Source organism: Guillardia theta (assembly GCF_000315625.1).
Source record: "Guillardia theta CCMP2712 unplaced genomic scaffold GUITHscaffold_60, whole genome shotgun sequence".
Taxonomy (NCBI): domain Eukaryota; class Cryptophyceae; order Pyrenomonadales; family Geminigeraceae; genus Guillardia; species Guillardia theta.
Genome location: NW_005434614.1, coordinates 377,435 through 392,935, shown reverse-complemented (window position 1 = coordinate 392,935; position 15,501 = coordinate 377,435). Strand labels below are relative to the sequence as shown.

Here is a 15,501-nt window from a genome sequence, read left to right as displayed (position 1 = left end):
GACAAAACGAACGAATGAAGATACAAGATTGAACTAAACACATGCAACACAGCTTGAAGTTGGTGGAAAAGTAAGAACAGGAAAGTAATGACGTGGATTGACATAGTAGAGACGAGAAGAAAAGGGAAGAGGGAAGCGGAAGGAAGATGGTAGAAAGGAGGTAAGAGCAAAGTAAAAGTTGATAGAGAGAAGTACTGCTGGGGGTGAGTTGGTTGAGGAAGGGGAGGGAGGGGGCGATGAAACAAAACATACAGGAGAAGCAGTAGAGTGGAAGGATGGAGCAGGAAAGAGCAACGTGATAGGATGGTCGAGGGGGGGTAGTAGACGACGAAAAGGAGAGATGAAGATTGGAAGAGGAAGCAGGAGGGAGAAAAGTCGAGCTCGTGGAAGCAGCATGGAGGGAGAGCGGAGGTATACCTGGAGGCCATGGTAAAATTCTCTAAGCCGACCCTGGTTTTGTAACGGATATAACGGACGAAACAGACAATGGGCCGGCGATCCGCCCGGCCGACTCGGCGATGATCGGGTCGAGGCTCGCCTGGCCGCCGCGCCGCCGCGCCGCGATTCACGCGTCGGAGCGGCCGGGCGCCGGGCGGCGGCCAGGCTGGAACCGTGACTCAGTGACTGAGCGGCCCCGGGGCCCGGCACGCGGCACGCGGGGCTTCACTGAGCCGCGCGGCAGACTCTCCGGCCCGGGCCGGACTCTGGGAAGAGTGGTGGCGGCCGCCGCACGTGACGAGTCGAACGGTTTCATGCCGCGCCGACTGAACTTTCAACCGGGAGCCGCTGGACCGTCCCGGCAGTGAGCCTGACACGGCGGCCGCGCCGGGCGGCGACCGGCGAGTCGCCGGCCGGGCATGCCGGGGGGCCGTGACACCCCGGCGCACTGAGAGTCACATTGAACTGCTGAACTTCGGACGCCGTTGCCACTCAGTGGGCCCGGCCCCCGGGCCGACTCGGCGGTGTCACTGGCATGTGTGGCAGCGGCCGGTCCGATCCGCCGAGTCCGTCACGGTGTCACGACGGTCGGACCGTTCGGAGTTCCAAACGGCCCGGTTCACACGGTCACGACGGTTTCCGAAGTTCGCCGCCGCGGGGTCCCACTGAGCCTGGCGGCCGGCCGGCCGGGGCCCGGCCCGACCGACGGTCCGGTTCCGACCGAGCGGCCGGCGGTCCAACACGGTGTGTAAGAACTCAGGTTCTGACAAACCTCTCAGAAGTTCTTTCAGACGCGATAAGTTCAAGGGATGCGTCTAATCAGGTTGTGAACCAAGTGAAGCCTGCAGGTCCAAGCTAGTGGGCTGGAGCTTAGTCTGTGACTTAGAAGATCCGGTTGGTTGGAGCCTGGGGAAGCTGAGGCGGCGCCGGAGGAATCAAGAGGCGCCGGCTGTCGAAGAGGCAGCACTCGTACAGTGGTGGAAGTAAGGCGGTGGTGTGTGAAGGGAAGCTGTTTGGTTGGTCTTGCCGCTACGAGTGTTGGGAATAAAGTGCTGGGGATTGTTGGGAAGTTGATCTGAGTTATCTGAGGTGTTTGGTTGGCTGTGAAAGTCATTGGTGTCTTCGTGCGCACATCATCTGTGAGTCTTGGTCTTTGGACTTATCAGTCAGCTGTTGAGCTGTTCTACTAGTCATTCATCTGTGCACAGACTCTAGGAGTCAGGAATTGATTCCAATACAAAAAGAAAATTTTCTTTTTGTATTCACGAACAAAGGAATACAAAAAGACTCTACGATAAGATTCCAAGGACAACGAGTTAAAGGGCTCTTGGTCTTTGTGCGTCGAATTGACAACGAGTTTGAAGGCTCTTTAAGGCTCCTGGTTGTTGTACTGTACGCTGTTACTCATTTTTTTTGGAACGGTATTGGTAACTCCAAGTTGACGATCATGAGCATGCCAGATCTGCAAGAGGAGTTGAAACGAAGCCATGGTGATGTTCAGGTCGACAAGCTGAAGCATGGGAAGGTTACCTCCAAGGAAAAACTCGAGGACCTGTTCCTTCCTTTCTCAGGTGCCATGAGTCGTTTTCGTCCGAATCTTGGGGCTTGTTTCTTAAAACTGTTGGACTTGTTTCCGATTGACGAGACTGGATCGTTTGTTGGAGAATTTCATGAAATGTGGGAGTCGTCTCCAGAAGGTCTAGAAAAATTCTCTTCGCTGGAGTGGAAGATTCAGGTCACGGCGTTGTTTCTGCATGCTGGGTACATTTGGAAGAATGGGAAGAAATTCAAGGATGCTCTTGAGAAGTTTAAGAAGTTGCGAGGAAAATTCGAGGAGGCAATCGCAGCCAGCGAGGATGTGATTGATGGTGCTTCAGAGGATGGAGAGATGGGTAATCCACTCGATACATCTGTGGTTTTCTCTCCACACAAGTACCAAATATCACCGAGGTTGTTCAGATCCTCAGCTGATCGACAGGAGGTGGAAGTCTTATTTGAAGATATTGCTGAGGTACTTGTAAGCACGAACAGTTATTTTCGAGTTAAGCTAAAGGATGATTTCGACATAGAGTGGCAGATGTCAGGAGGAGGCAACTATCCTTTGGCATTCTTCAAAACTTTGGCACTGGTACGCTGGAATGTAAAGCAACGAAGTGGAGCTGAGCTTATCGAGCTTACTGAGGACGAAGGGAGAGATCAGCTCAGAGCGCTAGCGAAACAGCCACTTGAGTCTGAAGAAGCCTTCTGGAGGAACGTGGACAAAATCAAGCTACTGTTTAAGAATCTCAAGGATAGTATTCAAGGTGTTGTGGGGGCACACCAAAGGATGGGGCCGTTAGAGATCCAGATCGCTGAACTCTTGCATGCCAGGTGTAAAGAATCGACTTGTGAATCGTTGCAGTCATTGGCATTGAATAGAGAATTGCGAAATTGGAAGAAGAGTAATATGAGACCAGAAAAGATTTCTCTCGACGAAATATTCCACTGGGGGCGCATCTTAAAAACTAGAAGCAAGACGACTACGACCGTGACGCCCGCGATGGATGCGAAGGGAGACGTGTCAGTGGTGAATATCACTGTGGCAAGTGAACCGTTGGTACCGAATGAACCGCAGGCTGTCGGAGAAGTTGCAGTGGGCAAGAAGAGATCCTCGGGGTCAGGCGAAAACAGTGGTCAAGCGGATTCGGGAGAGAATTCTCACGTCGATCCCAAATGGTATGGTAATTACCCAGTTCGTGGGAGTATACCTCCATCATATCCACAAGGTATCATGTTTCCCAGCCAAGACCCGTTTTTCAATTTCTATGCTCAAGGTCAACCGTGCCTCTATGTATCCATTTCCTATCCAAGGTCCGGTCGGGAACGTCCCAACGTTTTACCAGGCTTCTGGTCAAGCTCCTTCAGGACCTGGTAGGACGGGACAAGATCAGGCGGCGTTTGACCCTAGCTCATACCGTGGTGGTTTCCCTGGCCGCGGAGGCGAGGGGGACGGCGGACCTAACCATACGGGTTACCGTGGCAGGGGAAGGAGGAATCAGGATGGGTACCATAATGGAGGGAGAGGAAGTTTTAAAGGAGGCTATGGAAGAGGTCAGGGTGGACAGAAAGGACATGGAGGCAAAGGTTGGAAGGGTGGTCGAGGTCATGGAAATTTCAATCACAACCACAACTACAATAACAACAACTACAATCAAAATAATGGCAACTACAAAAATCAGCGGTTTAACCCTCGAGGGGTTGAAAGTGAACAACCGTCATCTGTCTTGCAGAATTTGTTGTCAGGGGGAGTTGTGGACGCTGAAACCACGCGCAAGATGGGGGAAGCGTTGATTCAGGCAGCTCAACGCATGGCAGCGAATGCTTCTTCAAGTTCACACAGTCACCAGCAGAAGGCTGACGCAGACGGCCAGCGGAATGAGTCAGAAAAGAAATCTTCTGTTCCTGCAAATCCATTTGAACGCTCATCGGCCCAGAATGCAACGGAATCTGCATCACAGGCTAATCGACGGCAAGGAGCGTGGAAAGCAAATTTCACATTTGGTCTCGATTCCACGTCTACCATCGAGGAATTGCAGGAAATTGCATTGCAGGTAAAGGAGAAAGAAGGAGCTGGAGGCCATACGTTCTTGCTGGACTCTGGTGCTAATATCTCCATGGTCAAGGAAGAGTCTATGTTGTTTGATGTCCAAGCTGGACCTGAATTTCAGGTGCTTACCGCTGGAGGTACTGTCGTCTGTGATAAGGTTGGAAAATTACGACTGCAACTGGTTTGTCCAACAACTAACACCTGTCTGGACGAGATTATTGTCAACGTTCGCGTATGCCCGCTTGTCCCGATATCGTTGCTTAGCTTGGATGATGTTCTTGGGACTGACTACCACATGTTATCACGGGGCTCCAGGAGTGCCCTAAAGTCTTACATTTGCTCAGAAGATGGTGCATTGAAAATCGATGTATTCCAACGAGATAGGTTGTACTTTTTGCAGACGGTTCTCATGGGAGATGGGAAGATTAGTGTGGCGTGCAACAGTACAACCTCTTGCGCTGGTACGAGCAATGGTGATAATTACAGTGGGGGTCCATCAAGTTTAGTGACTCTCAAGCCAGAGGAGAACATGTGTGAGCAGTCCCGATTGTCAGCTGCGACAGAATCGGCCATCTGGCACCTTCGGCTCGGACATCTGGAAGCAAAGATTCAAAAATTACTAGCCGATTCGGTGAAGTATATCACGTACGACAGGCGCCTAAAGAAATCTCCTTGTCACACCTGTAGAATAGCAAAGTTCGTCTCACGGCCGATCCATCGACAGTCGGATTTCCGACAGGAGCGGGCATCAGAGGTCAATCAAGTCTGGCATATTGATTTGAAAGACATGATTGTACAATCCGAGCCTGGTGGTTATAGATATTTCTTGATCATTGTGGACGTCTTTTCCGGATTTGTGCGAGTACGACCTATGCGCACGAAAAGTCAGACGGCTGCTATCCTCAAGGAAATACTGTTACAAGAGGATCGTGACAGCTCTCGTCCTAAGGTACAGAAGATTGTATCTGACAACGGTTCAGAATTCAGCTCTGTGGAGCTGGAGAGCTTTTTCGTTGATCATGGGATACGACATGACAAAATTCCAGAGTACTCTCAGGTCTACAATGCGTTCGCTGAACGTGGAATCAGAAGCGTAATGTCCATTCATCGGACGTTACTACGTCAGAGCGGAGTACCAAGGACCAAATGGGAGCATTCTGTACAGCAGGCAGTTTTACTGTACAACATTCTGCCTAGTGGACGAAATCTAGGGTATTCCTCACCATACTTGATATATACAACCGAGCAGTTTGACTATCGCAAGCTCAAGGTTTTTGGGTGCAGCACCTTCTTCAAGAATGAACTACGCACGTCAAAGGTGGATGATCCAGCAATTCATGGTTTAAATCTGGGAAACGCGTGCGCTTTCTCTGGATATAAGGTGGGGTATTTGGTTTGGGATATCGAGCATGATAGAATCGTCCATACGAATAATCTTACGTTTGACGAGCTGTATTTTCCATTACGTTGCCGACGTTTTCAGGCATCTAATGTGGAGGATGAATTGTTGAAGGAACTAGTACCTTGTGCACCAGTGGCATCTGACTACGACGAAGACTCCTCGGAAAATGCGAGTGAAACAGAATTGCAAATTCCTGAGGAAGTTGCAACGTCTGGCAGGAAGCGACACTGTCAGGGAGGCTCTGGTCCTGACGCAAGTGAAGTTTCCGCGAGCAAGCGCCTCCAATTGGAATTTCCACCTTCCTCGGTCCAAGGCCTGACATCTGGAGATCAACCGTGGAGGATACAGGAGAGCATCGGTTGAGGGATGATACCGAATATGTGCCTGACGGTGCAATGTCTCCAGTTCCTCCAGCAGGCAGAAGAACACGGAGGGATTTCAAGGCGGAGCGAGGGGTCTTGGAAAGCAAATATGTCAATCGAGATGTCGAAGTTCTTGTAAATGGTCAAGTAGAGCAAGGCAAAATTTTGCAGATGGTTTTCAAGGAGGGAAAGTTTCTCGCGCGGATTGTTTTCCCAACTCTCGAAAATTACTGGGTGTTACGGTCTGTCACTGATCCTGACATCAAGTTTTTGGAACAAACCGAACAGAAGGCAATGGTGGTGCTTACAAGTGGGGAGACAATATCAGAGGTCTGCATGTTAGCAGATTATTACTCGTGCAGCTTTCCACCGAACGTCTTTGGTGATATGACCGACCATACCAAAGTTTTTAAACCCTGTCTTGATCGTGCAGCGGATGAGATCATGGATGTTGTCGAAGCTACAGTTGGGGGTTCGCCTGAAGTGGTTGTACTTTCCCAGCACAAGCAATTTTCGCAGTATCTGCAAGTTACAGATATTGTGCAGGGGTCGACTGAATCTGAAGAGATCTTGTATGTTTGGGACAGGGGGGAAGACAGGACAAGCCTTCAGCCAGCATCCCAGCGTTTTGTTCCAGTATGGAGGGATGAGATGTACAAAACTCGTTTACAGCATGTCGATCCTGTGTCATCTGCCCCACAGGTCAGTGCTAATGTGGACCCTACTTTCAGGGATACGCGTCTTCTTGTGGCGAATCTAGCGTTGGTCTCTCCCGTATGGGACGCGGTGGAGCTGGCGTCTGACCTGTTATCTCTGATGTCTCCCGACCGTGACAATCCAGCTGCAATGCCTGAGAATCAGGCAGATTACGCTATGACAGCGGCTTGCGATGCAGGAAATGTGGAGAACGAAAGTAGTTTTGACAAGTTACCAGATCCCAAGACAAGGTCAGAGATGTTACGTCGTCCGGATCGGCATCTTTGGGAGCAGGCTGAAAAGGAGGAAATTGCGAAGATCGAAAGTCGTGGGGTCTGGGAAGTTGTTACGCGTGATCAGAAAAACAGGGAGTCAAATCATTCTGTCCTTGCTCGCGGCTTGTGGGTGTATACTTCAAAACGAGACTTGAAGGGCAAGATCTTGAAACGAAAGGGGCGGCTAGTTATCATGGGCAACTTACTTCCTTCATCTGAAGAATTGTTTGCACCGACTACATCGTTGGACAATATCCGGCTCTTGCTGAGCATCGCGGCAGGCAACCGTTGGAGAATCACATTCAGGGATATCTCTGCTGCTTTCTTGTATGGTGACTTGGAGGTTCCTGTGTATTTGATTCCTCCAGATATCATGAGTCTTCCTCCTGAGTGCCTCCTCAAAGTCTTGAAGTCGCTCTATGGACTTCGCATTGCACCAAGGAGATGGTATCTTAAGTTCACGCAGGTGTTGAAGACGGTGGGAGCAAGTGGGATAGGACATGATGAGATCATCTACCGATACTCCAACTGTGCGGGGGACGTCTTGCTTCTGACTGTCTTCGTGGATGACTTACTCATTGTCTCTCAAACTGAAGCAGTTAAGATTGAGTTTCTTGAGAAGCTCAACACAGTATTCGACTTTTCGGGGAGTGAGGCAACAGGTACCTTCTTGGGCATTAAAATAGAACAGAATGACGATCAGGGTCGGATAACTTTGTCACAACAGCATTTCATTGAAAAGATTGTTGAACGCTTTGAAATCGTTGCCAGGGGTGTCAAAACGGTATTACCTGGTCACTATCTCAAGACTTATCACTTGGAGGGTAAGTTGTTGAACAAGAAGGAAGTCCGCACTTATCAGAGTCTTCTGGGGTCCATTCTCTACGTGGCAAATTGTACGCGGGTTGATATCGCATTCGCGACGAGCGTCCTTAGTCGCTTTGCTCGTGCTCCTCGGCAGTGTGATATGGATGCCTTAATTCATCTTCTACAGTACCTTTACACTACTCGGGAGGTTCAGATCGTATACCATTGTCACGGAGTATATTACCACCAGGAGTGTTTTGTCAATGAGATGATTGCATTCAGTGATGCTGGTTGGGGTACCGAGATTATTACGAGACGGAGTCAAAGCGGATATGGAATCGTTCTGAATGGTGGGGTAGTCGTCTTTGGTTCGAAAATGCAGAAGGTTGTTGCCCTGAGTTCTTCAGAAGCTGAAATTTATGCTGCCACCACATGCGCGAAACTAGTCAAGCTTTATAGAAATCTCTTGGGTCAGATGGGATTTACGCAGACTCGTCCTACTCTCTTGCTAATCGACAATGAACCATGTCTGAGGCTTTTGTGGGACAAGCGAAGTTATAGTCGACTCAAACACATTGATATTCGAACGAAGTATGCTGTTGATTTGGTAGAAAAGGACGAGCTCTATCCAGAAAAGATTCATACTTCTTATCAGCCTGGTGATTTGCTGACGAAAGTTCTGCCTTTGAATCGGTGGAGGCTCCTTGGTGAATTTCTCTTCGGAGACCCCTTACCGGATATGCTGCTCTGAGGATGCTCGCCTGTCATGCTCTCTGCGCTTCTGTCGGGGACAGTGCTACTCTGTTCCCATGCCGTCAGTCGCCAAAGTTGTATGCCCCGTGTGTGATTGACGGTGATCCGAGCTCCAGTCTCCGACAAGGAGATTCAACCGATCCTGCTGCGGTGGCTTCCAGGCTTTATCTTCCGTCTTTTCTCCGATTCAGGGAGGGTGTCTCGGACCCTTGCCACCGTGTCCGTGTCGCTCGAGAATTGTCAGTCTTCCGTCTTCTATCCGATTCAGGGAGGGTGTCTCGGGTGATGTCACCGAGGAGACTCTCATGGAGAACGTGAAGGAATCGGATGAATCGGAAGGAGGATAAAGACAGACACGTCTTCCTCAAGCCTGTGGCTAGCTGCAACCAAGACATCTGTTCTAGGTTAGTATCTTAGAAACTCGCTCATCCTGATCTATGGAACCCATGACGGTAGTGAACGATGAAATTGAATGGCCAAAAATGAAAATTGAGAAAGAAATGACGGATGAGTCGAGATCGATAAGTCATGTGGTTGAAATGAAAGCGCTGACGTCAAAAATGATTGTGCCTTGGCAAAACAATGATCCCCGGGGTAGATAGGATAGAAAGGGCCCATAGATTAGAAACGAGAAAATTGTGTTCAAAACAATCAGAGATCAATCAAGGAATTGCAAGAATTCTGAACCTGATCTCTGGAGCTTGATTGGAATTCTAAATTCTTGGCATCATCAATGGGTGGAGACGTCTTCATTCAATTGCTCAATGTGCACGCTTCAGAGAGGTCACATGATGACCAATCCCATCATGAGGATCAGGTTGAAGAGGAGGAGGAGCTGTCTGACTTGAAAGATGCAGATGTGTTCAGGACTTAGTCTTGAGCTGACACTGCAGGCAGCTAGGAAGAGTTTATGATGGAAGATGAGGAGGAGCACAGGTGCATGCGGACAGCGCAGGCGGATGAGGAGCGTCTCTAGTGGCATGCGGATGGTACAAGCTGAGTGCACGAGCATCAGGATGCGCTAGAGGAGGACGGCGCAGGTGCTGCAGGAGTGCTGCTGAAGCGCAAGCGCTGGAGGAGCAGCGCAGGCCCTACGATGGTGGGGAGAAGCCGCAGCGCAGGTGGAGGAGCAGCACAGGTGCACTGTTGGCGAGGTGCGACTGCACTGCATCCGCAGCGCAAGCGGAGGAGGAGCGCAGGTGTCACAGGAGGAGAAACGCAGGTGCACCAGGGTGCACACTTGAAGCGAAGGAGGAGCGCAGGAGGCATGCAAAATGGGGGATGAGCCTGTGCAGAACGGTTGATGGAGTGGTAGCAGCAAGATGACCTTGGAGAGGAGAGCAGCATGGAAGTCAGCTTGTAAAGCTTGAGCGAGCGTTGGAAAGGAGGACATCGCAAGGGACAGCTGCTTAGCTGTTAAGCAGATGATTTTGACAAGCTGAGAAGGTTGCAGACTTCTGACTTGCTTCCCAAAGGGAGGGTGTAAGAACTCAGGTTCTGACAAACCTCTCAGAAGTTCTTTCAGACGCGATAAGTTCAAGGGATGCGTCTAATCAGGTTGTGAACCAAGTGAAGCCTGCAGGTCCAAGCTAGTGGGCTGGAGCTTAGTCTGTGACTTAGAAGATCCGGTTGGTTGGAGCCTGGGGAAGCTGAGGCGGCGCCGGAGGAATCAAGAGGCGCCGGCTGTCGAAGAGGCAGCACTCGTACAGTGGTGGAAGTAAGGCGGTGGTGTGTGAAGGGAAGCTGTTTGGTTGGTCTTGCTGCTACGAGTGTTGGGAATAAAGTGCTGGGGATTGTTGGGAAGTTGATCTGAGTTATCTGAGGTGTTTGGTTGGCTGTGAAAGTCATTGGTGTCTTCGTGCGCACATCATCTGTGAGTCTTGGTCTTTGGACTTATCAGTCAGCTGTTGAGCTGTTCTACTAGTCATTCATCTGTGCACAGACTCTAGGAGTCAGGAATTGATTCCAATACCAACGAATCAATCTGCTGTTGATGTCTTTCTGTGTCTGGAAATACGTAAGAGCTTGATGATCAGTAAAGACCTTGAATGGAGTCCCTATCAAGTAGAACTTGAAGAAAAGGATGGTATCCTTGATTGCGAGTAACTCTCGTTCGGTCGCGTGATATCGTTGTTCGGTCGGAGTCAACTTACGACTGTAGAAGCCGATGACGCGGGCGGGGGCGTTGGGAGGCTGCTGTAGAAGTACGCCTCCTATTCCAACGTTGGACGCGTCGCAGTGCACTTCGGTGGGAATGGACGGGTCGAAGTGATGCAGGAGGGGCTGAGACGTCAGAGCTTGCTTGAGGTTGTCGAACGCGCTTTGACATGCTGCAGTCCACTGAAACTGAGCGCCCTTGCGGAGAAGGTCAGTCAGAGGGGCTGCTATTGTCGAGAAGTTGCGGATGAACTTTCGATAATAGGAAGCTAGTCCAAGAAACATCTTGACTTGTTTAGTAGTCGTCGGTAGCGGCCACGCGGAGATAGCCGCCGTCTTGGAGTGTTGGGTCGTCACGCCGTCGGCGGAGACACGGTGACCTAAGAAGTCAACACTAGTGCGAAAGAATTGAGCTTTCTCTCTCTTAAGGAAGACCTGATGCTCGCGACAGCGTTGAAGCACGGCGCGAACGTGATCGGCATGAGCTTCCCAGGTGGAATACGTAGCGATGACGATGTCGTCGATGTATGCAAACGTGTGGGGTAGATCATGGAGGACCTGCTGGATGAATCCTTGGAATATGCTGCTGGCAGTGATGAATCCAAATGGTAGGCGCTTGTATTGGTAGTGACCAATCGGTGTGATGAACGCGAGATATCGGCGATCAGGAACACGTACGAGTACCTGCCAAAAACTCTTGATACAATCAAGCGTAGTGATGCATAGCTGCTCATCGGTTTTGCGACGGGCTTTGCCTTGACGGACTGTGTCGGCGATCTTTTCCAACATCTCATCGACGGTAGGAGTTGCGGCGGTCTGCTGATTCAAGACGACTTGGTTCAAGCGGCGAAGGTCGCAGCAAAAGCGGTAGCTTTTGGGATCAGTTGGGGAGCGTGGATCGTTGGGACGTCGACTGAAAAGCACAGGAAAGGCAAACTCACTATTGGATGGTTCGATGATGTCGTGTTCGAGCATGTACGCGATGGTAGCCTGGAGTTCTCCTTCAAGATGAAGGGGGATGCGGTATGGCCTGCAGTTGATGGGCAAGGTCCCTGGCTTGAGCTGAATGTGAGCGTCAAACTGAGGGGGACGGTTGATCTGAAGTCCTTGCGGCAGGTCGTCGACGAGGACGTCGGCGAATTCCTCAGAGAGGGCTTGAGCAAGGTGAGCGGGGGCGCCCACTGCCGGGTCGGCGGAAGATGCCGAGGCGGAAGCTGTCGTTGGGACATGCAGGTGCAACAAGAACCATTCCTCGTTAGGATTGGCGACACGCAGAGCGTGAGCATCGGTGAGCGAGACGGTTGTCACGGCTAAGACCGAGTCCTTGTAGGGCACTTGATGCTGAACTGGCAAGCTAATCGGAGGGGCGCGTCGAGCTTTGGGGGAATCGACGAACACTTCTCGGGTCCGCGGAACGTATACAGCGTTGTGGCGATGTATCCACTGGAGAGACAAGATCAGGGGTTGAGAACAACGTGGCAAGATATGAAACGTATCTTTGCTTGAAAAGCGGCCGATGCGATAGGCGAGCGAGACGGCGCCGAGGGTTTGCACTTGGCGGTCGTCCGCAACTTGCACGGTGAACTGCGTATCACGCTGTAGCAGAGTCTCGGAGAGGCCCAGCTGCTGAAAAAGCTGCTGAGACATGATATTGATCGTCGCGCCGTGATCGAGCAGGGCAACGGTCTGGTGGGAAGAGCTGACGCTAACGGGGAGCCGAATAAGATCGGGTAAGGCGAGCTGAAGCGGCGCGGAGGCGTCGCCACGGCTGAGGGCTAAGCAGGGGCAAACATGTAGTTGACCCGTAGGAAGGGACGCGGCCGTTGAGCACGACGCGTTCCGATCAGGCGGCAGCACGAAATGGCTTAGCGAGCTCCGATGAGGAGGTAAAGCGCTGCTACCTGGTAAGAGAGGGCTGGGGCAAAGACCAGCGGCAGGAGGAGCAAGTGATGCTCCCCTCTCGTTGCCTGCCGCCGCTACTCGTTTCCCGCACGCGTCGCGAGCGGTTGAAGAGCAGCTAAAAGCTGAACATGCTGTTCATGCTGGGTTGCCATGAGTTTCTCATGGCGCTCCTGCTGGAGGGCGACTTCGCGCTTGTACTGCTCGCAGTCCGGCTTGATGTGACCCGGTTCTTGACAGTAAAAACAACGGATGGACTTCTGCTTGCGCTGGTTTTCTTTACCGTTGGACTTCTTCTTGTTCTGCCCACCGTTGGCCTTGGCCTTCGTGTGCGAAGAGGTCTGCGCAGCGTTAGCAGCAGCTGAGTTAGGCTGCTTAGACACTGTTAGCGGTTCACCATCGTCCAGAAGAACTGTGATGAAAGTGACTAGGCGAGAGAACATGTCTTCTCCGTGTCCGTACTGACTGCGATAAATCGTAAACCATGTGTGGATAGACGTGCGCGTCGGCGTATGCGAAAATCCCTTGATGAATTTCCGGAGTGGCTGATCGTTGAAGTACAGTATGGCTGACCCTACCTGCGATTCGAGCGTTGCGAAGAGTGTCGTGGCGCGAGTCAAGTACGCCCAGGCGGATTCGTTGGGCTGCTGCTTGAGCTGATCAAGCTGAGTCTGATAATTCTTGGCTTGCCGCATCGGGGCTAGACACGAACTTAGATGAGTTGAAAATTCATCCCATTTAAGCTTGTTGATGGCCTCGAGACTCTTTCCGTACTTACGTTCTACCACCACCATCACTTCGTTGGTGAACAACGGCGTGATGCTCTTCACCCATTTGCGAGTTGGGATCTCTTGAGCGATTAATTCGCGGTTGCACTGACGAAGGAATTCTTCGACAGAGCGGGGATCAGCAAAACCTTTGTACATCGGAATGCGGCTGGAATTGAAACTCTTGGAGTTCGTTAGCACATTCACGAGAGTCCGATTGGAGAGGACTGGTTCCTGATCAGAGGATTCAGCGCTAGCTGATTCCTCAGCTGAATAGATATCAGCATTAGCATCTTGCAGGGTAACTTTCCGTGCGAGATGCGGTCGGCAGCATTGGCGAGCATGTGGAAACGCTCGTCCTGCATGGTGTCAGCCAGGAGGGCACACATTCGACGAAGAAGGAGAAGAGCTCGGTCCTGCGCCACTGGCGAGGACATGACGGGGTCGGATGAAAAATTTTCCGAGCTTGGCAGACGTACCGATGTTGCAGGGGAGGCTGCTCGCTGAGTTGCCTCCTCTGATCGCAGAATACTTCGCAAGGGAGTATCCCTCTTGTTTCGGGCCCGTTGATCCGCGCTAGACAGCGCTTCACGTTGTACATCTCCATCCCTATAAGGTTGAGTCAAAGATCCACTGGTCTGACTCGGAGAAAGCTGCTGCTGCTGCAGCTGCAGCCGCTCGCTCCATTCGACTTCTTCCTCAGAACTCTCTTCAGCAATTTCTGTTTGAAATGCTCCTGATTGCTTAGATCGAGGTTGAGGGCTCCTTTCCGGCTGAGGTTTCTTTCCTCCTCTTCCTTGTTTCGAGGTCATGAATCAACCACTTCGCTTCCAGAATGTTGTATACACAACACAGAGATTGTCAACGACACGAGTAAAGTAAGGATGAAGAAGATTGAGAAGCAGGAAATAGAAGTCTCTAAGTTTACTAGGAGGTAAACTACGCACAACCCCCACACTCACTGTGCATGCAAGTGGGGGAAATTCAGGAGGCCGTCCGCACGAGATGCGTCCGCCTATATAGGGAATATCCGGCAGAGTATCCGACGAGTATCCGAGGTTCCGGATCCTCATGGATACAACACTCTTGCGATAGACGTGTTGCCGCCGTTGCACAGCCCCTCCATCTCCTTCCTCGTGAAGCGACCAGATGCCGCCGTCGACTTGATGATGATCTTGATCTCCTTGCCGTCCTTGCCGCCTGCCTTCTTCTGCATCCTTGATGCCTTCTTCAACTTATTTCTGGACACAAAGCGATCAGCTGTCAACTCGACTGCGAGCGCCTCTCTGATCTTCGGGTCCTCGCTGAACAGAGTCAGGTGTACTCCCTCCATCGCTTCGCTCTCTCGGAAAGCTCGAAATGCTGTATCATTCGCCTCTGGGCAGCTCGAGGAGACGATCCACTCCACCTCCCTCTGTCTCCAGATGACGTTGGCCCCTACAGCGATGAAGCCTTTCTGACCTAAGCCTTTGTGGACTTGCTGTCCTGGCGCCCCAGCGACCAGCATGCCTGCCAGCGGCTGGAGTTGGACCGCTGCAAGGGACTGGCGCAGCAGCTGATAGCGATAGACGGCAGCTATCTCAGCCGTTGTCATGCCGCCCAAGGTTAGCAGGTGAGTCAGCTCTGCCAAGCTGCCCCCTTTGCCCCAGGGTCCTCTCTTGGCTCGAATCTTGAAAGATCGATCGTGTACGATGCTCACATGTACAGCTGTGAACTTGCGACCATCGATCGCGAAGTCCTCTCTTCCCTGCCAGAGCTTCTCCGCTGGTGCATTGCGCAGGAAGGAAACAGTCACCGGGATCTCCTCAGCACTCGCTATCTCGGGTCTATACGGAGCCTTCCACATGATTGCTTTACTCTCTTGCACTGAGTCTACGATCAGTCCGATCTCTTCAAATTTCTTCTTCAGCTTTTCTTCATGGTTGACATACACCGAGGAGATGCCCAGGAGAGTCATGGAGATGAAGGAAGTCACCTCGTTGCCTGCTGAGGCGGTGTATGTCTCGACCTTCTCCTTCTTGGCTTCTTCAATCTGCTGCATAAACCACTCTCTGGATGCGTCACTCCATCCAGTCATCGCTTCTTGCAGAAGCTCACGTCGTGCCTGCTGACATGTCGAGCGGATGGCTTCTGCGATAGCGTCGGGGGTGCATCCCTCCACAGCCTTGCAAGCCTGGGCTGTCCTGCTGTTCGGATAACGCTTCGCGAAGCTCTTCACCCTCTCGACGAGATCAGCTTCGAGGACAGAGGCATCCACAAGTCCGCTCTGCGTGTATTGGCATGATCTCCGATACAGCAGGTTGCGAACATTTTCATCATACTGAAGAACCATACTTAGAAAGCTATTTGAAGTATACAA

General features: G+C 51.4%; 1 protein-coding gene across 1 annotated transcript; it reads left to right on the top strand.

Moving 5' to 3' along the window:
* Positions 1-8,135: 8,135 nt before the first annotated feature.
* On the top strand, positions 8,136-9,169 carry GUITHDRAFT_153864 (hypothetical protein). Its single transcript, XM_005828325.1, has 2 exons — positions 8,136-8,515; positions 8,662-9,169. The coding sequence occupies exons 1-2, from the start codon at positions 8,320-8,322 to the stop codon at positions 8,664-8,666; spliced, it is 201 nt and encodes a 66-aa protein (XP_005828382.1). The 5' UTR covers positions 8,136-8,319; the 3' UTR covers positions 8,667-9,169.
* The last annotated feature ends 6,332 nt before the right edge of the window (positions 9,170-15,501 follow it).